The 18,451-nt window shown below is 52.9% G+C and overlaps 7 protein-coding genes across 7 annotated transcripts; 5 read left to right on the top strand and 2 right to left on the bottom strand.

Annotated features, from left to right (window-relative positions):
- Positions 1 to 2,316: 2,316 nt before the first annotated feature.
- On the top strand, positions 2,317 to 3,232 carry PpBr36_02463 (uncharacterized protein; the record flags this gene model as incomplete). The annotated part of the gene is made up of 3 exons (XM_029889644.1): positions 2,317 to 2,571; positions 2,674 to 2,846; positions 2,989 to 3,232. 3 exons carry the CDS (start codon positions 2,317 to 2,319, stop codon positions 3,230 to 3,232), a joined length of 672 nt encoding a protein of 223 aa, XP_029753303.1.
- A 2,395-nt stretch (positions 3,233 to 5,627) lies between these two features.
- PpBr36_02462 (uncharacterized protein) lies at positions 5,628 to 7,449 on the top strand (the record flags this gene model as incomplete). The annotated part of the gene is made up of 4 exons (XM_029889643.1): positions 5,628 to 6,470; positions 6,593 to 6,907; positions 6,993 to 7,159; positions 7,272 to 7,449. Coding segments are annotated over 4 exons (1,503 nt in total), but the record flags the coding sequence as incomplete, so codon positions are not given.
- Positions 7,450 to 7,925: 476 nt separating this feature from the next.
- Positions 7,926 to 9,674, top strand: PpBr36_02461 (uncharacterized protein; the record flags this gene model as incomplete). Its single annotated transcript, XM_029889642.1, has 1 exon — positions 7,926 to 9,674. The coding sequence occupies one exon, from the start codon at positions 7,926 to 7,928 to the stop codon at positions 9,672 to 9,674; it is 1,749 nt and encodes a 582-aa protein (XP_029753305.1).
- Positions 9,675 to 10,165: 491 nt separating this feature from the next.
- Positions 10,166 to 11,177, bottom strand: PpBr36_02460 (uncharacterized protein; the record flags this gene model as incomplete). The annotated part of the gene is made up of 3 exons (XM_029889641.1): positions 10,166 to 10,423; positions 10,511 to 10,612; positions 10,707 to 11,177. 3 exons carry the CDS (start codon positions 11,175 to 11,177, stop codon positions 10,166 to 10,168), a joined length of 831 nt encoding a protein of 276 aa, XP_029753304.1.
- A 1,263-nt stretch (positions 11,178 to 12,440) lies between these two features.
- On the top strand, positions 12,441 to 13,554 carry PpBr36_02459 (uncharacterized protein; the record flags this gene model as incomplete). Its single annotated transcript, XM_029889640.1, has 4 exons — positions 12,441 to 12,738; positions 12,833 to 12,946; positions 13,037 to 13,152; positions 13,279 to 13,554. The coding sequence occupies 4 exons, from the start codon at positions 12,441 to 12,443 to the stop codon at positions 13,552 to 13,554; spliced, it is 804 nt and encodes a 267-aa protein (XP_029754167.1).
- A 182-nt stretch (positions 13,555 to 13,736) lies between these two features.
- PpBr36_02458 (uncharacterized protein) lies at positions 13,737 to 15,605 on the bottom strand (the record flags this gene model as incomplete). Its single annotated transcript, XM_029889639.1, has 1 exon — positions 13,737 to 15,605. One exon carries the CDS (start codon positions 15,603 to 15,605, stop codon positions 13,737 to 13,739), a length of 1,869 nt encoding a protein of 622 aa, XP_029754168.1.
- Positions 15,606 to 16,508: 903 nt separating this feature from the next.
- PpBr36_02457 (uncharacterized protein) lies at positions 16,509 to 18,161 on the top strand (the record flags this gene model as incomplete). The annotated part of the gene is made up of 1 exon (XM_029889638.1): positions 16,509 to 18,161. The coding sequence occupies one exon, from the start codon at positions 16,509 to 16,511 to the stop codon at positions 18,159 to 18,161; it is 1,653 nt and encodes a 550-aa protein (XP_029754163.1).
- Positions 18,162 to 18,451: the final 290 nt, after the last annotated feature.

Raw genomic sequence — 18,451 nt, 5'->3', positions numbered from 1 at the left:
GCCTGCGAAGTACTTAGTAACGATCAGCTTGGCGAGCAGAGTATATCCCCACAAGAGAGCATCGCTAAAGGTCAGCCTCTCTTGGCATTCCTGGGGGCCAGAAGCAGCTTCGCGGGGAATTGCAGCAAAGGAACCCTGCATAGAATGAAGGCTTAGCAAGAAACAGCGGGTCTAAATCAGATCTGATTATTCAGATCCTAAAAGCTTGTTGCGTTGTCTAATTTCGCTTCATAATTCTAGACTCGTGGCACCACGAAACGCAATGGTGCCTGAATGATACGAGTAGTCATGTTGGAACTACTTTTCAACCTTTGTCATGCTATTTCCTTCCTATTATTCTTTATGTTTTTCATGGGCGATTCCGAATCTTTGATAACCGCCGAGTCTGGCCAATAATTCATAGCACTTCAACATCTGGTGCCTATGCTCATCCGGTAGCGCCTTTGCCCGTCTGGAAGCTTCAGATTCCATGGTGACTTTTTTCCGCGACAAGCAAGTGATATTCAACTTGTCAATCTCGGTCTTTTCAGCGCCGTCCTCCCGTGGGTCACCACGGTGCTTATAAGAGAGTTGCTAGGGATTTTTTGAACGTTTTCGCCACCGAGTCCTCGAGTTCGGGGCAGGTAGCCGGGGTTATTTTCAAAAAAAAAAAAAAAAAGGCGAGCCAAGCTGAGGCCCGACAGCTTACGACGCTTCTCTCTGCCTGTGGTCGAGATATAAGGTGCTAGTCATGGTGGTTTCTCAACGAATACCTTGACAGAGCTGATGCTATCGTCGCCTCGTTGTTGGAAGGGATACAAATTCATCTTGGTAGAATTTCGCATGCTCCCCATCTTGAAAGTCTTTGCTGCCAGTCCAGGCCTGATTTGACTCGAGAAACAAGCAATTTTGAACTAATCATCCCGACCGTCCGTACAAAATCAACACATACAGTTACTGGCTCGAGCCATCAACTGGCTGGCGGCGTAAAAGTGCAGCAGTTCTGATCAGCTGGTTGCGTCTCGGATCACCGAATGGGGACCAGGTGCAGTTGTTCTGGGCGCTTGTTTTGGGTGAGATCAACTCGGGCGCTTTGCCAACCATGCGTGTACCCGGATCTAGAACCCCCCGGCGGGGACTTTTAGTACCAGATTGCTGGCCAATTCGTGCCTTTCCAACGAACCGCCCTGTACTGTACAGGGATGGTATCCACTCGGTGGCTGATTTGCGACTTGTGGCTCATTTTCCTGTCTTTTCTGGGTGTGTTGATCTCCGTACTTCGTATTTACGTCCCAATAACGCCGCATCTTGCTTTTTTCGTGCTTTATTCACTTGAGTATGATTACCAGGGCAAATCCTGTTGCTGCCACCTGTGTCTAGTGCAAAATTTCGGCTTCCTGGGGTTAGGTCTCGCACAAGATTTTTCGGCAAGGGCTTTTTTTTTTTTTTTTTTTTTTTCCCGATCCTGACGGCCATGAATTGATCATATCATCATATCATCATGTCATAGTTTGCATCAAAGTGCCCCTTAATCAATCACTCTTTTTCTATATTGCCTGTTGACAAGGCCGTTTTGCTCAGAGTTTCCCGTCCTAAATTGGAAATAATATTAATATACGCATCAACCAACAAGCCCCTGAGGGGGTGTGGCACAACATCAATTTGAGGTATCAAAGCAGGGGACAACCCCAGAAGATTTAGTCTTCATGGCCCCTATACAAAAATTTGATCGCAGTCAGGCAATTCTTCCACCATATATTCTTGATTTTAAGGGTTTCAGGTGAAGGCATGCTCCCGGTATGAGCGTGGCGTTTCCGTCTTTTCTTCCATATTACCAGTGGCGTCGCTTGTTCCCTGTCCTCAATCCCTGAAAAATTTCCGTTTTTATTTCGCGGCAAAGAAAAAAAAAAAAGAAAAAGACGCGCACTCCTTTTTTGATCTGGACATTGATCGTCCTTCTGTCCGTTTCACATGTCATAATTGTCATAGATTGTCAACTCCCCCGCGCTTGTTTCATTTTGAGGCTTCGCCCTGTCCGATTTCCCACCTCTCATGCTTTCTGCTCGCCCTGCGCCCGTCCGAACAATCTTCTAGACTAGATCGTCCTTCACATCCCCTCTACCAGCTCAGGGGTTTGGTTAAGATTGTGGGGACTCGGCATGGATCACACGCTTGCTTCTGCGACTCCCGCCTCGGGATGGTACATGATGGGAGTTGCGTACAAATAGAGAAGGACGTGCGCCTTGGATTTCCCGTTGGAACAGCACTTCCACTCCCAAGGCCGTGTAGGACCAACAATTCAGGCTTGCTCGAAAGCATCTTACGATCGTTACAAAAATGGACTCACACTACGCCATCATTTCCAGGCTGCTGGTCCTCATTCTGGCAATCGCTGTCAGGCAGACAGCAGCAGTCAATGCCAAGGCCTCCCACTACGAGGGGAACTTGTCCGGAGGCAACTGCATGCTCACGTCCTACACGATCCCGGCCGGCATTTTTGGCACAGCCATCTCGAACTCCAACTATGACAGCTCGAGCATGTGCGGCGTCTGCCTCACCGTCAAAGGTCCAAACGGGAGCATGAAGGCCATGGTAAGTAATGTCTATTGCTAGTTTCTAAGTATTAGAATGTCAAGCTGCACACGCCAGAACAAAGACTTATGGGGATGCTAACGCTTCTGACAATGCGCTCAGGTCGTGGACAGCTGTCCTGACTGCACACCAAACAAGCTGGACCTATTTTCGGATGGCTTCAGAAGCATCGGGGATCTCAACGCGGGCATCATCGACGTCGACTGGGAAGTTACCTCCTGCGGGATCACAGAGCCGCTCAAAGTACGAAACAAGGACGGCACATCCAAGCACTGGTACGCATCTTTTTTTTGTTCATCCTCTATCAGTTGTGTTCTCTCAACTCCATTCTCTCCTCAGACAAGAATGAATGTTGTGGAAACACACATGTTCCCGCGGCTTTAATGACTAACAGGAACTTCTTCTTTTTCTTTGCAGGTTCTCGATGCAAGTTTACGACAGCAACCAGCAAGTCAAGTCGCTCGACGTCAGCACCGACGGCGGGGCGACCTGGCAACAGACTACGCGTCGCCCCTATAACTTCTTTGAGAAGACCAGCGGCGGCGGCTTCGGTGCCGACTCGATCACGGTTCGAGTCACATGTGCAGGTGGTGGCCAGGTGACTATAGAAAACGTCGGCGTCGCTGGCGGTTCCGGCTTCACAGCCTCGGGTAACTGCTAGCTATGGTTGGCAGAAGCACCGAAGGAACTGCATACAGAGGCAGGACTTGGAGCAGTGAGATCGGACGCCCTGGCCTGCTAGACGGGCCGCAGCATGACCACATAGCATCACAATAAAAATAAGTTTCCCAGCACTTTTTTTTTCACTCATTAGAAGTGCATCAATCGCGGTAGTAGCCTTGGTGGCGCGCGTGATGTTGATACGAGAGACGTCAAGGTGATTATTTGCAGCATATATGAATCATTCAAATGAAGTAGAATCTTGCAAGCGCCATGCTTTAGTTTGTTAGGACCAACCTTCCGCGGCCGTTAGGCAAAAGCTTTTTTCAAACCCTAGATATAAAGCCCGGATATAGCAGTCAATGTCAAGACTCTGGCCGACATCCCATCTTGCGTCCCGGGAAGTCTCGTCTCGCTTCTGTCTTGTTTACACTGTGCTTATGCCAGGATAGCTGCGGATTCATTCACCAGCTTTGGATTAACCTCGAGATGGTCTAATGTTGACTCTCTTTTTTCGGATGCTCAACACAAAGTCTGAGCATATACCAAATAAAGCGGGGCAGCATGGTTTCCTTTTTCGATACTTCAGGCAAGAGAAAGGTATTTATTCAAAACCTTGGCCGACTCCAAAAACTACCAATATGGACTCTATACGGCTTTCTTGAGATCTTAGAAGAATTTTTATCAATACATAAAAATGCGTAGTCTCGTTCTTGTTTGGCTTTTATCGTTTTGCTGCAAATCTTTTCACGCCTTTCTACCTAATTGTGGCCCATCTTTCAAAACCCTCGGCGAGCTCAATTTCTGAGCGTTAGAACAGTCCGGGCAGATGCGAATCACTGCTAGAAAACAGGTTGACGACCATATCCGCGCAGCGATATGAAAAGTATGTCGATTGATTGGGACAGGTTTCAGACCTGGTTGTGGAAAGGTAGCAGTGGCTCTTTATAGAGGCCCGACCTCCATAAGACTAGCGTACAAGTCATATATTTATAGAGCTAATACATGCGCAATCGCAGGGCTAATTATATCCCAACAGATTGGGTGAGAGGGCGCGTTGGCCAAACATAAAACAGGATGGCACAGATAAAATAACTCTCAGTATATACACCGTGTACCAAATTAGCAACACACGAGAGGAAGGACGAACTTTAATCATACATGATAGTTCGGCAAGGCGCCAGCAGAGCGGAAGATGATGTCGCATTGTCGTTTGAAACCTTTACGTCCATCCCAATCGCACATCGAAAACAAAGACTCCGATCCCTGCCAATGTTGCGTCAAAGAAAAATAACATCAGATCTTCCTGAATTCAACTGTTTTCAATATATCGAAACACGATTTTTTTGAATTAGTAAGGTCGCAAAAGAAATACTTGGTTCCGAGGAACAGGTGCCGAATACTTGCTCATTCATCAAGTTAAAATAGACATTGGGCTGCTAGCGTGATTTTGAAGTAGATGAAAATCACTTTTAAAACAAAATAGAAAAACAACTGGTGATCTTTGCCGTTTGGTGTACCCCGCAGTTTGACACCTACTTGCTTCTCTACAGCACCATCTTGTGTTTGTTTTGATTTCCACTAAGAGTTTCATCTCGTTGAAATTCGAATGCGACTTACAAGGTTGGCCAATAAACGATTGACCCGACCCGTCAGAATTTCGGCCTCTGGACGTGGAAATAAAGATTCACACTACCAAAGTAACACCGAAATTCCTTAGACTAGTCTCCTTTCACTCGCGCGCACCCTCTTTCCCCATTGAGCAAATACATGACAAAAAAAAGGCAAATCTATCATCAGATCGGCAGTGGCAAAATAAGGGATGGGATGAGAAGAACCATGGTCCAGTCCAGAAGAGGGTGATCATATATGGATGCTTCAATTGAGCTCCAAAACCATCAGAAGAGCAAAGTTGACGGTAACGGATTGCTGTTCTTTTTATATCCGGCCGATAGGGGTTCCCTTCATCTGAATTTACTTGCGTTGTGGTTGACAGTCCAATCACCAACATCCAAAATGGGTGAATGCTAGCTCAAGAAAACTTAATTTTAGAGACCATCATTTGAGGCTAAACCGCTAAAGGTCATTCCAAAGTGATGGCATTTACGGAAGGTTCAAGGCCAAATATCATATCTTTGATAGTTTTGCAAAGGTACGAGACGAACAAAGCCGATCTAGTCATCAGAACTACATTTCACTTGCTCGCACTGTTCCAGGGTGAAGTAATTTGATCAGTGACATGCGTGTACTTGGCTCATATAAATCCGCATCAGTCTGCAGCTATCAAAGTAGGTAGATGTACGAAAGCAGCAGAGACAGACCAAGCTTACCGGCTTGGCTTACACGCACGGCTCCCACCATATTTTATCTGGGTCTAAAATTCATTGCTTTCAAAGCACATCATGACAGCGATTATCCCAGCAAGTTGGAGAGAGATCCTCCTCTACCTGCTCTTGGGCGTGATCGTCATCTTCGCATGCAATGCGATATACAACGTCTTTTTCCACCCCCTCCACAATTTCCCCGGCCCCAAGTCGCACGCAATATCCCGGATTCCCTACACGTACCACTGGATGCGTGGAGACCTGGTTCGGCACGTGGCCGCACTGCACCGGGTGCACGGCGACATTGTGCGCCTCGCGCCGGGCGAGCTCTCCTTCGGGGACCCGCGGGCCTGGCAGGACATCATGGGCGGCGGCAGCAGGGACCTACAAAAGTGGGACGGGCTGTACGGCGTGCCCAGGTTCCTGCCGACGCACATCCAAAACACGACCGACAAGGCCCGGCACCGCATGCTGCGCAGGGCTATGAGGCCCGGCTTTTCGGACGCGGCTCTCAGGGCGCAGGAGCACGTCGTCGCCAGCCACGTTGACCGGTTCATCCAGAAGCTGCGCGACAGGCGGGGCGCCGTTGTCGACCTGGAGCTCTGGTACCGCTTCATCGTCTTCGACGTCATCGGGGACCTGGTATTTGGGGAGTCGTTCGGTTGCGCCAAGAGCTCCGAGTTTCACCCCTGGATCCGCGACATCTGCGACACCGGGGCTATGATGTCCTATCTGATGGCGGCCAACATGTATCCGATCGTGAGGGACGTCGTCAACTTTTTGATCGACGGCCTGGCCAAGAGCGGATTCGCGGCGCAGAAGAAGACCTTGGTGCCGATCCTGGAGCGGCGGCTCAGGTCGAAGACGCAGCGGCTTGACTTGGTGAATCCTCTGATTGAGAATATGGAGGAATGGGTGAGTGTGCACATCATGGGCAAAACCTAAAGTTGAAAAGGATTGAAAGAATCTGCTCAACACACACACACACACACACACACACATACAATGCTAAATGTGCCCACAAAATAACCAAACAGAAATGGACAATTGACGACCTGATCCCGCATGCCATCGTGTTCGTCGGAGCGGGGTCTGAAACAACGGCCGGGGTTCTCGGCGCAGTAACAGCGTTCCTCCTCGAAAACCCAGAGGCGATGGCTAGAGCCAAGGAAGAAGTTCGCTCGGCGTTCCTGTCCGATAGTGATATTAATCTGGAAAGGGTCGAGAGTCGCCTGCCTTTCCTGCGCGCATGCACCGACGAGGCGCTGAGGCTGTATCCCCAATCTGGTTGTGCGTCTCTCAGAATCACCGGCGACAACGACATCATCTGCGGCGTTCCGATTCCGCCCAAGGTAAGGCCCCTGATTTGGTAGAGTGAGAAAAAAAAAAGGAGGCGAGTGCCATTGTCGACTAATCTATGGAAACATTTGCCTCCAGACGGTCGTGGGAATCTGGCCCTACGCTGTGTACAGAGACCCAAAGTTGTGGCGCAAGCCCGACGAGTTCCATCCCGAGAGATGGCTGGGAGACCCCGAGTACGCCAATGATGTGCGTGAAGCGTTCAATCCTTTCCACGTGGGTAGTCGAGATTGTATAGGCCGAGGGTGAGTGAAATAGTTTCAATTTCTTTCATTTTGCTTCACGCTGGCGCCTGAAAGGTAGCAGATAGGAGACGGACAGAGTGTTGCTGACATGGAAAATGGAAACAAAACACAGACTAGCAATCATGGAGCTTCGACTCGTTATGGCCCGGATGATTTACAACTTTGACATGCGCTTGGTTGGCGCGGGTATGAAAGATGACCCTCGAACGTGGGTGGACAGGCAAAAGAATTTCTTTATTGTATGGAAAAGGGTTCCACTTGAGGTAGTGCTAACTCCCACCAAGAGCTAACACGAGCAACTCACATCGGGCGTGTTTGCCTGGGTTCATCGAGCGTTTCAAAGACCGGTGCCTCCAAGATAGAGGCGGAGGCGCATACGGTGGCATTGTGGTTCTGCATAGTGAAAATACCCGCATGGCCAAAGAATACAAGTCAAGGTGGACTGGTTAGATGCTTTACCTATGTGATCGAGGACCCACGTGACCCATTAACCCCAATGCTTGGCAGGGGTAACTCAAAGAAATGTTTTTGAAGCTCTTTCGGGCGTGTCACATTCAGCTTCCGTTCACTTTATTCACCCGACACGTGCTGAGGAGCATGCGAGATTCCGCAGACGGGACTCGCATGCTTGCTAGCCTCAAGCACAGATTTTCGTTTTTAATATTTCTTAATTTCAATATCCACCGTCACTTCATTTCGAATCGTTCACTTAGCGACACAAAAAATTCCTTTTTTTTTTTTTTTACTCCCAAAATGAGCCGCCGTCATGCAGCGACTCCCTCCATCGCCAAGCTCTGATCACGATCAGCAGCGGGGTACCGACCATGACACGCGTGCCGCTCCGCCCTCCTCCGTCAGCCCAATCACGCCCCAACCATCAGCCCTGCGCATCCGGAAGGAGAAGCGCTTCCAGGTCTCTCGCGCGTGTGCACGCTGCAAACGTCTGCAGAAGGGATGCAGTCAGAGCAAGCCGTGCCAACGTTGCCTCGCCATCGGCCTGGGTGAGCAGTGTACCGACCAGCCAACAACGTCAGCATCGTCATCACCCTCCAGGACTTCCTTCGCCGACAATGCCGGCCGTTCCGGGCGGAATCACTCCGCCGAGATACCCCCAGCCTTTGGGCGGCGGGGAGATCTGCTCATGGACCAACTCATGCCGCACTGTCTCTTGCGCTTCTTGTCACGCATGCAGCCGACCGTCCCCGTGCTGACAGCAGATTATGTTGATAAGTTGCAGAGCAGCGCCTCCCAGCCGGCGGAGACTGTACCGTCCGTCGAGGCGTACGGGATGCTGCATGCCGTCTGTGCCATGGTGCTGCTCCAGGTCGACCGCAACGGCCATCTCCCCTTTGAGTTGCCAGATGAGGCCACTTCAGCGATGCACGGCAGTGAGCTGTTCAGGGAGGCCCTCCGGGCTCACCACCACGTTTCGCGCGCCCAGGCTACTCCGACACTGGAGCGCGTCCTTCTGATATTCTTCATCTACGCATGCCACTCTGCCATGTCTCATCACAGCCGGGCCTTTACGTTCCTGAGAGAAGCTACGACTGCGTATTTGCTCCTCAGCAACAGTAGCAACAGTAGCAACAACAACAACCACAACAACAACAGCTGCGGTCCCGACAGGTCTGTATCCCCCGTTTACAAGACCGCCTCGGTGGGCGTGCAGGACAGGCTCTTCTGGCTGCTGCTCATCTCGGAGCGCTCCCACGCCATCCGCTACCGACGACCTATCACGCTCTACATCACCCCGACGTCCCCGCGGCTGCAGGGCCATCAGCGCCGCCAGGTGCAGCAGGTCACCGCCCCGGGCCGCGTGGCCATCGAGCCCTTTGATACCCTCGCCGGCTTCTGGAGCCTTGCTGCGCTATTTGCACCCCTCAACACGACCTTTGTCGCCCTCCTCCTCGACGAGGAGGGTCCCAACAACGAGCAGCAGCAGCCCGCCTCAACCGAGTCGCCCGCGGGGCTCCTCCTGACCAGCATCGACAGGCAGCTGAGCGCCGCCGTGCCCGACGACGTGGAAGAGCTCGAAGAGACGCAAAAGTCCAACCTGGTCGTCACGCAGCTCTGGCTGCGCATCATCGTGTGGCATCTGCGTCTCCGGCTGGGCCTCCTCACCAACGACGCGGCGCGCAACCGCCACGACGAGACCGACGAGGGTAACGGCCACGAGCCCGACGCCCGCCCGAGCATCCGACAGCCTTGCCCCACGACGTACCGATACCCGCTCGACGCGGTGCGGCAGGCGCGGCCGACGCTGGACGAGCTCGCCACCGACGCGCTGGCCGTGCACGGCGTCGGCATGACGGAGAAGCTGTACGACGTCGCCTGCTCCATGGTGGACGTGCTGGCGCTGCCGCTCGTCGGCGGCGACGGCGAAAGTCTGCACGTCTACGAGGAGGATCTGCGGTTCGTTTGGGGCCTCGTCTCGGACCTGCCGGGCGGGGCTGAGGTCTACGATGGGCTGTTGAGGACACATTTGGAGACGGCATTGCCGCATTTTGCGGTTTAGGGAACGAGAGAAAAGGAGAGGAAGATGGAGATTTGGTGAAGTGGCAACTCTCTGTATTTTCTTTTTTTTTTTAATCGGAACTCTTTGTCGTCTATTTCTTTTACATGAATCATAATGTATGACTACTGCATGGCAGGGCAGGGCAGGGCAGGGCATGGTATGGCAAGGAGTATCGGGTTGGCACTCTATTGGGAACATTCTTTGTTTGTATTTAATGCTGCTTGATCAGCCCTATTCAGTCACGAAATCACAAGGGAGAGACACTAGTCTTAGGGTTATCAGTACAAATTTCAGGCAATCAAAATGAGACCATGACATGCTCTACTCCTGCAGTCACAAGTCTCGACCACCTCCTCTGAGACCCCGCAGGTGACCAGACCACTCACTACCAATGAACCTGCCCACATCCATCCCGAAAACAAGCCTTCACACTCCAGCATACGCCCCACCGTGCTTCTGATCCCCCGCCCCGTGCAAGTTGTGCGTTGTTGCTACGACGTGTCGGTTCCCACAAGCTCGTAACCGACGCTGAAGATGGCCAAGTTGGAGGTCCGCATTGTGCGGGCATCAAAAGCAGTGTCGCTGATCTCGCAGTATACGTTCAAGTTCCTCCCCATGAACCCATTCCGAAGGGCAACGACAAAGTAAACTTTGCACTCGTCGAGGGCCTTGCATACTCTCTGACATTCCGCCTGAGCCTTTGGGTATTCGCCGTCTGCGCCCGCCTCTGAGTCGGCAATGAAGGCGAACTAGGGAGTCAAAAGTTCGAGGTTAGCATTGTTGCAAGGGGCATTTGACATATCACTTCTCTAAACCCTGCGACTTCGAGTACGTACGAGTATGTTGTTGTAGATATGTGCCGGGCTGCTGCGAGTATAAGTTCGTCTGGCATACATCTTTGTGAGGCGAGCGACGGCTGTCTCTGCGCCTGTCAGAGTCTTTGAGTGTTTTAGAACTCAGTCAGTCCAGTCTCGTTTTTTTTATTATACAGTTGGGTGGCTATTGTAGCTCTTTTGATGTCTTCAAGTATACCTCAGTGAAAGAAGGAGTCAAAACAGTCTTCGTGACGGTGGCATCTGGCCCCGGGAGGATCTCAAACTGCTCGCAGGCTGCGGCGATGGATTCGGCCGGGCAACGCCCCAACCAACTGGGATACTCCACCGAGTCTTCATGGACAAACAACTGGCCTTCTTCCCCATCCTCCTGCCGTGGCAGGGCTGTTGGCGGCGCTTGTCTCCGCTGAACCGTGGTTGCATCTGTCACCGTGTAGGTTTCAGTAGTGGTAGGAACTGGGCGAGTGCTGGCTACAGTGACTGTGGTCGTGTGCTTCGTGGGGACGCCGAGGAACGAGCTGCAGAAGGGGATTGCCGCATCGATGTTTTCGTCGAAGGACAAGTTGTAGAATAGATCATCGGAATCGCAGCTATCTAGAAGACCATCTTGGGCAGCCGCTCCCACAGCTCCCAGGATGGCAACAAGGAGAAGATATTTTTGCTGAGACATTGCGTACTATACGAGTTGGGTTGATCCTGATGTGTCGGCTGCGCGCGGGCAGAGAGGCATGGAATCCCGCATGCTTTATACGCGGATACCCCTTTCACAAGCATATGCTTTTTTTTGTTTGAAAGAGAGTTCATCTTGGCAGCTCAAATAGTCGCAGCGGCGCTTCTAGTGGAGGTATATGTTGCCACAGCTCGTGATAATCGAGGTTGTGGCCAGGCAGACACCACATGTGAAAGCGATGATGACGCTTTCTAAAGAACCAGTCTGTGTGTCGCCCGGTTTCCTGACGAGAAGCAAGTTGCACATGGCAACTTGGGGAAGATGAGGTTCGGTTCGGCGGCTTCTAGACTAGCATTCACATCCTCCGTTGCCATTAGCTAGTTCACCCACTGAAGCAATGGTGAAAACAAGCTGCGGCCAGAGAACTTGAAAATGGAGCACCGCCGAGTTTCTTGGCGCTTTATGTCCAGTCCTGACGTCCTCCTAAGCTTGATGTGCTTTCGCAGTATCGCATTGGAGATGATCTAATTTCTGTCATGATTGGTTCCGGCGGTTCATACAAGTTTACTGCTGCTAATCACCGGTACTGTGAGACGTCTTGAAAAGAAAACCTACTCAGGTTGCGAAGGTGGGTGGCAGTCTGAAGACAAGGTCCATTCCAAATGGGCACCTGCAGAGGCTTCGGAGCCCTGTACCCCGCGTTCAACCCCCTAACCCCATTGAACGCAGGGAGGACTTGGCAGCTGGCTGTCACCAAAATACACTGAATGTTCAAATTGGTGCATGCCTGGACATGGATTACTGCAAGGGAGATATAGATGTGTTCGTGTGACGTGCTTCAATCCCCTTTCCAATTCCTTTTGTAGCTTGGTCAACGCTCTCCTGCAAGACTCGGGACACATCACGCCTTGTTTCAATTGAAATGGCGTTTCCTTTTTATACAGGATCAGCATCATGCTGTCCGGAAACAGTTTCCAACAATACAAAGAACCACAACACTCTCGCCCTGGCGGCACCAAGATAAACGACAACGGGATGAATAGCCAACGCCCTATTCAGACCTCAAAACGGCCAAGGGACGACAAAAAATATGGCACACAAGAACAATAAACTCGACCAACAGGCACCGACCGCCCGGCTTTCTTGAAATGAAAAAAACAGCAATGCCTCGATCTCGAACCCGGCGCTCTCGAGTACATCAGCAAAACACCAAATCGCACACCGACTCCGCGACAAACGCTTAGCTTGTTTTGCATTTTCGTCATGCCACCCTACAAGTACGAGCATCTCGGAACTGGCGACCGGTCGCCTCTCTCTTGTGCCCCTCCAGAATCCGTATCGACGACGGAAGAAGGCATAACCTCGCGAAGGGGCTCCCATCTTCCGTGGACGACTTCACCTGACCGCGCGTGGACGACGGCCTGGGTTTGGCTTTTCAGGATCGTGCTTCTCGTCTGGATGGTAATCGTTGCCGCAGCGTCCTTGATCGTCCTTGCGGATCTAAGCCAGAGCTTGCGCAGAGTCGCCGTCGGCAGTGACCACTCCGGGAACGTCCCGGATTGTGAGTGAACAGCACACCCCATTTTATGTGAATCACGTTCATGAACCGTCATCTCTATTTTGATGGACTGACGGATCCTTTTGAGCTTGAGCAGTTCCGAGCGCGGTGAAGTACTTTGACTACATCCCAGACTTTACTGTCGACGCTGCCGAAGCATCGGACGCCGAGGTCGACAGCCTTCAAGAGCGGTGGAGTGAACTGATTCCCAGTGAGTAGAAAAGAACAAAGCCAGCTCACCTCAAACTCGCGGCAAAAGCCCTAGCCATCATTGAGACCTCCTTTGCTAACCTTGACACAGAGGGCAGAGGCTGGACGCATGTAACGCACGGCCTAGACCAGCTGAGCCCTCCCTCAAGCGACGGCGAAGGCCAAGAGGTCCACGCGATCGCCGTCTTTCACCAGATTCATTGCCTCGTACGTCTCGCTCCACTTCTTTACACAGAAACAACTCTTACACTGCCCTATCCAGTCAACGCACAAAGCCCCCTCCCCCCCGTCCCCCCCGTGCTGACGAGACGCAAAACCCACTCCGGGGAACAGTACACGATCATGGCCGACTACAACAACGCGGTCCGCAACAAGACCACCATGCCGGCGCACGTTCGACACTGCTTCGAGTACCTACGCCTGACGCTCATGTGCCACGCCGACACGACGCTCGAGGGCAGGCCCGATGTCATCCCTGACACCATGTTCCAGCCGGCCGTCGCGGGGTCGCGCCACGCCTGCAGGGACTACGATGCCGTCAAGGCCTGGGCGGCAGACCACCGAGCCAACGAGCAGACGGGCATTTTGAATGTTCACCACCATGGGTGATTGGATCCCGAGACTCTGTTTTCTTGACGCTTGAAATGAGTTAGCTTAGTTACAGTATAGTAGTAAAAAAATGTAAATGAGTAGTGAAGCCTATATACGTTCAGATAGATCACTTGGTTTCTATGCGCGACTTTGCTGGAGGAGTTTCGGTATATCGCACGGAAGCGCAGCAACTCGCAACGCTAAAAGTTGACATACACTCTCCCTTCCCACCCTCCCAGTGCTGGTGTTGATGTGACCCGTCCATCCTCCGGTTCGCCCACGACAGTATCAACCAGTAATCGTACGTCTGACTGTGCACAGCCCATTGCAGCAGTAATGTCGACGCAGCTTTGTTCCTCTCCTGAGAAATTGAGCACAACAACACACTTTTTAACTATCCCGTTGTGCTCTTTGACGTGGTTGCCTTGACTTTCCTCTTTGACATATGCAAATATGGACTCATGGTCCGGATCGAGGAGCTTAAAGCTGCCGTGTACCATCAGCCCCCGGTGTTTCTTCCTCAGCGCCAGCACGAGTCGATAGAACTCCAAAACGCTCTCTTTTCTGCCAGACTGCGCGGCCACGCTAACCTCCGCGCCACCACCGCGGCATTCTGCGTCTTGGACGACTCGCATCCACGGCTTGCAGCCATCTCTAGACTGCCCAAATCCGGCATTGGGCGCATCGCCGTCCCATCGCATCGGCAGCCGGGCGTGGTCCCGCGCGAGGATCCTCAGGCCATGCATTGTCTTGTTTAGCCTGTTCGCATCACTACTGCCAACCGCCTCCTTGTAAAAGCCCTGGCTCTCAACATCTTTGTATTCCTCGATGCCCCAATCTTCCGGCATATTAGTCATCCCAATCTCCTGCCCTTGGTACAAGAACAACGTCCCCGTCAGCGTAGCCTGCCACAGTGCAATGCATCTCGCACTGGCCCGCCACGCCCCGAGCGAGCGATCGTCGCCGAACCTGGACACAGCCCGGCCGTTGTCGTGATTCTCAACGAATGCCGTGGTCCAGCCGTCCGTACCCTCAATGAAGGCCTGCCACGTTTCTGTGATGCGCTTGAGGCGGGACAATGGAAATGGTGTGTATATGTACTTGGCACCAAATCCATCCCCGGTCCCCAGCCTGATGGCTGAGAACTCAAACACCATGTCCAACTCGCTGCGCGACGCTGATACGTATTCGAGGACCTGTGAAGGGCCTTTTGTCATGTTGCTCAACTCCCCAACGCTGACGGCGCCGGGATATCGGTGGAGTGTGTTGGCTGCCATCTCACGGATGTACTCGTGGACACGAGGACCGTTGCACCACATTTCCGGAGCGGGCTGTGCATAGCTGCCAGGGTCCGTTATTGGGACGTCGACGTAGTTCCCCTTGGAATACTTGTTGACCGTATCTATACGAAAGCCATCAACTCCACGGTCGAGCCAGAAGTTCATGGTCTCTTCGTAGATAGCTCGTCGACAGTCCTCATTGTCCCAGTTCAGATCAGGCTGCTCGGGAGCGTACAGATGGAGGTAGTACTCCTGCGTCTTCTCATCCCATGTCCAGGTTGAGCCGGCAAAGTAACCCCGCCAGTTCGTCGGAGGCAGCCTTTCACCGGTGATGGGGTCATATCGTGCCGGCCGCCATATGTACCAGTGGCGCTTTGGGCTTGCCCTGCTCCTCCGGCTCTCCTTGAACCACGAATGCTCGATGCTCGTGTGATTGACCACCAGATCTAGAATGAGTCTCATCCCCCTGGCATGACAGCCGGCAAGCAGGGCGTCAATATCAGCGACGGTGCCATAAGACGCATATATACTCTGATAGTCCGAAACGTCGTATCCCATGTCAGCTTGAGGGCTATCGAAGACGGGCGATAGCCAGATGCAGTCGACGCCAAGGTCGGCGAGGTAATCAAGTTTTGTGATCAAGCCCGGGATGTCACCCCAGCCATCCCCGTTGCTGTCGGCAAAGCTGGCCGGGTAGACTTGGTAAAAGACGGCATCTTTCCACCACGGTGACTTGCCATACAGCCGATGTGAGGCGTCGGTTTGAAGGTCTAACGGAATGCTGCCCATACTATGTTGCGACTTTTGAAGTGTTGGGAAGCACAACTAGAGGGCGGTTGATGTTCCGATGTTCAAAGTCCTGCTTGACACAAGTTACAAAGAACGGTTCCTGATTGCTCTTCATTGATCTACCCTGGTGAAAAGTCGCAATTAAAACAAGGTCGACTCAGGGTCTGCCTGGAAACGTGGAGTTTTGCCATGGCAAGCATCTCCGCCAAATCTCCGACAGCATATGTCAATATGAATGGAGGAATAGAAGCAAATAGTGGGCAGGCAATACGAAAGAGAGTTCTTAAGCTGCAGAAACAAGCCTGAACCTTTAAGTCAGGCAGTGGAACGCAGGTCCTTTTGTTCAACCTATCAACTGACTCCATTGCATTACCTCATCCAGAGCCCAAGCCTCGTTGCATTCGAAAATAACCCCTCAAAATTCCCCCTCAAGGCAACTCCGACAACAACTCCGCGCTTGCCCCTGCACAACCACAGCTTTACGAATAATTCTTTCCCGCCATTTCTCCATGGAACCTAGCCTGCCACACGACTACCGAATTTTTCATGGACAAGATGGCCAATTTTCTCCGCAGCTATTATTACTCAAGACAAATCGGCCCAAGCTGGTGCTGACAGCAGCACGTCTCGATCGACAACCCCCGGATTATCCGGGGTATATACCCTTGTCAGCACACTAACCAGACATGTCAACTTTCTTTTGACATGCTGTGACTGCCATAGATCAGGAAACACCTATAATCCGGGCTCATCCCGCAATTTTTCGTGTCCAAGAGGCCATCATGTGCCTGCCTTTGACTGTGACTGTCAACAGCGCCTACTAGACTGCTCTAGATTACAGTAGTATAACCATCATTGTCTAAACTAGCAGTAACCTAGATAAAGGCAAATAAATCAGTCTCCATGGCCTCCAAGCAAAAAGTCACAGCAGCTGCAGACACAGAAAAAAGTCCGACGATAGCAGCCCCTCACAATGTCGACCCCAATACCTTCCCCTCTTCCCTGGCTCTCGACGCCAGACATGCCGCCTCCTCGGAGCAGGAAATGACCCTCGTGGCCGCCATCAAGACCTACCCAAAGGCAATCGGCTGGTCCGTCCTCCTATCCTCCACCCTGATCATGGAAGGCTACGACCTCGCGCTGCTGTCCTCCCTCTACAACTCCCCCGTCTTCAACCAAAAGTACGGCGAGCTCAACCCAGAGACCGGCAAGTGGGTCATCAGCGCCGCCTGGCAGTCGGGCCTGTCCAACGGCGCCCGCGCCGGCGAGATCCTGGGCCTGATCCTCGCCGGCTGGGCCTCTGACCGTTGGGGCTACAGGGTCACGACGATGCTGGCCCTCGTGCTCATGATTGCCTTCATCTTCGTCCTCTTCTTCGCCCCGAACGTCGAGGTCCTCGTCCTCGGCGAGGTCCTCTGCGGCATACCCTGGGGCGCCTTCCAGTCCGTGACCCCCGCGTACGCCTCCGAGGTGGCCCCCGTCGCGCTGCGGCCTTACCTGACCACCTTCATCAACATGTGCTGGGTCGTCGGCCAGTTCCTCGCCCAGGCGGTCAACTACAACAGCATCCGCCGGACCGACGAGTGGGCCTACAGGATCCCCTTTGGCGTGCAGTGGGTCTGGCCGGTGCCCATCCTCGCGGGCGTCTGGTTCGCCCCGGAGAGCCCGTGGTGGTACGTCCGGCACGGCGACCGTGCGGCCGCGAAGCGGTCCCTGCTCCGGCTCACGAGCGCAGCCCAGCCCGGGTTCGACGCCGACGAGACCGTCGCCATGATCGAGCACACCAACGAGCTGGAGCGGCGCCTCAAGGAGGGCGTGCGGTTCCGCGACTGCTTCAGGGGCGTCGACCTGCGCCGGACCGAGGTGGTTGTCGGCATCTGGCTGGTGCAGACGCTCGGCGGCCAGAACCTGATGGGCTACTTCTCCTACTTCCTCACGCAGGCCGGCATGGACGCCGGCAACTCGCTCGCGCTGTCCATGGCCCAGTACGCGCTGGGTATGGTCGGCACGGCCGGCAGCTGGCTGCTGATGGCGCGCGTCGGCCGCCGCACCATCCACTTTGCCGGCCTGACCACGCAGCTGCTGATCCTGGTCGTGGTCGGCGCGCTCGCCTTTGCCGGCACGAACGCGGGCGTCTGGGCCATCGGCGCCATGCTGATCGCCTTCACCTTCGTCTACGACTTCACCGTCGGGCCCGTCACCTACTCGCTCGTCTCGGAATTGTCGAGCACGCGGCTCAAGGCAAAGACCATCGTGCTGGCCCGCGCCGCCTACAACGCCAGCAACATCTTTGTCAACGTCATGACCAACTACCAGCTGAGCAGCGCCAGCACCGGCTGGAACTGGGGAGCAAAGACGGCCTTCTTTTGGGCCGCCACCGCCGCCCTGAGCGCCGTCTGGGTCTTCTTCCGCGTGCCGGAACCCAAGGGCCGGACCTATGCCGAGCTTGATGTTCTGTTTGAGCAGGGCGTATCTGCGAGGAAGTTTGCTAGCACAGAGATTGATCCGTACGGACATGATGTCAGTAATGCCGCAAAAGAAGAAGACCAAGTATAATTGGTGTTTTAAGCGGGCGCTATAGAATTAACTGGCTTTCATAGACGTGAATACTTGGTGCTCAGTATTCCCCGTTAATGCATACATACACCGAGTATATAATTGAACTGCTTCAAAATGCCCGAGAATGTGGGCATATGCTTGATCAAGAAAAAAATAAATCCATATGCAATCTTGCAAATGAGTAAAACAAGCCGCACCCATACCTACATCGGACTGAATTGCTCATTTGTCTTTTATTGATCATACCCAACACAATGCCTGTCGTAATCTAAGGAAATGACATTTTA

This window comes from Pyricularia pennisetigena, chromosome 3, assembly GCF_004337985.1.
Source record: "Pyricularia pennisetigena strain Br36 chromosome 3, whole genome shotgun sequence".
Classification (NCBI taxonomy): domain Eukaryota; kingdom Fungi; phylum Ascomycota; class Sordariomycetes; order Magnaporthales; family Pyriculariaceae; genus Pyricularia; species Pyricularia pennisetigena.
This window is presented reverse-complemented; position numbering and strand designations above follow the sequence as displayed.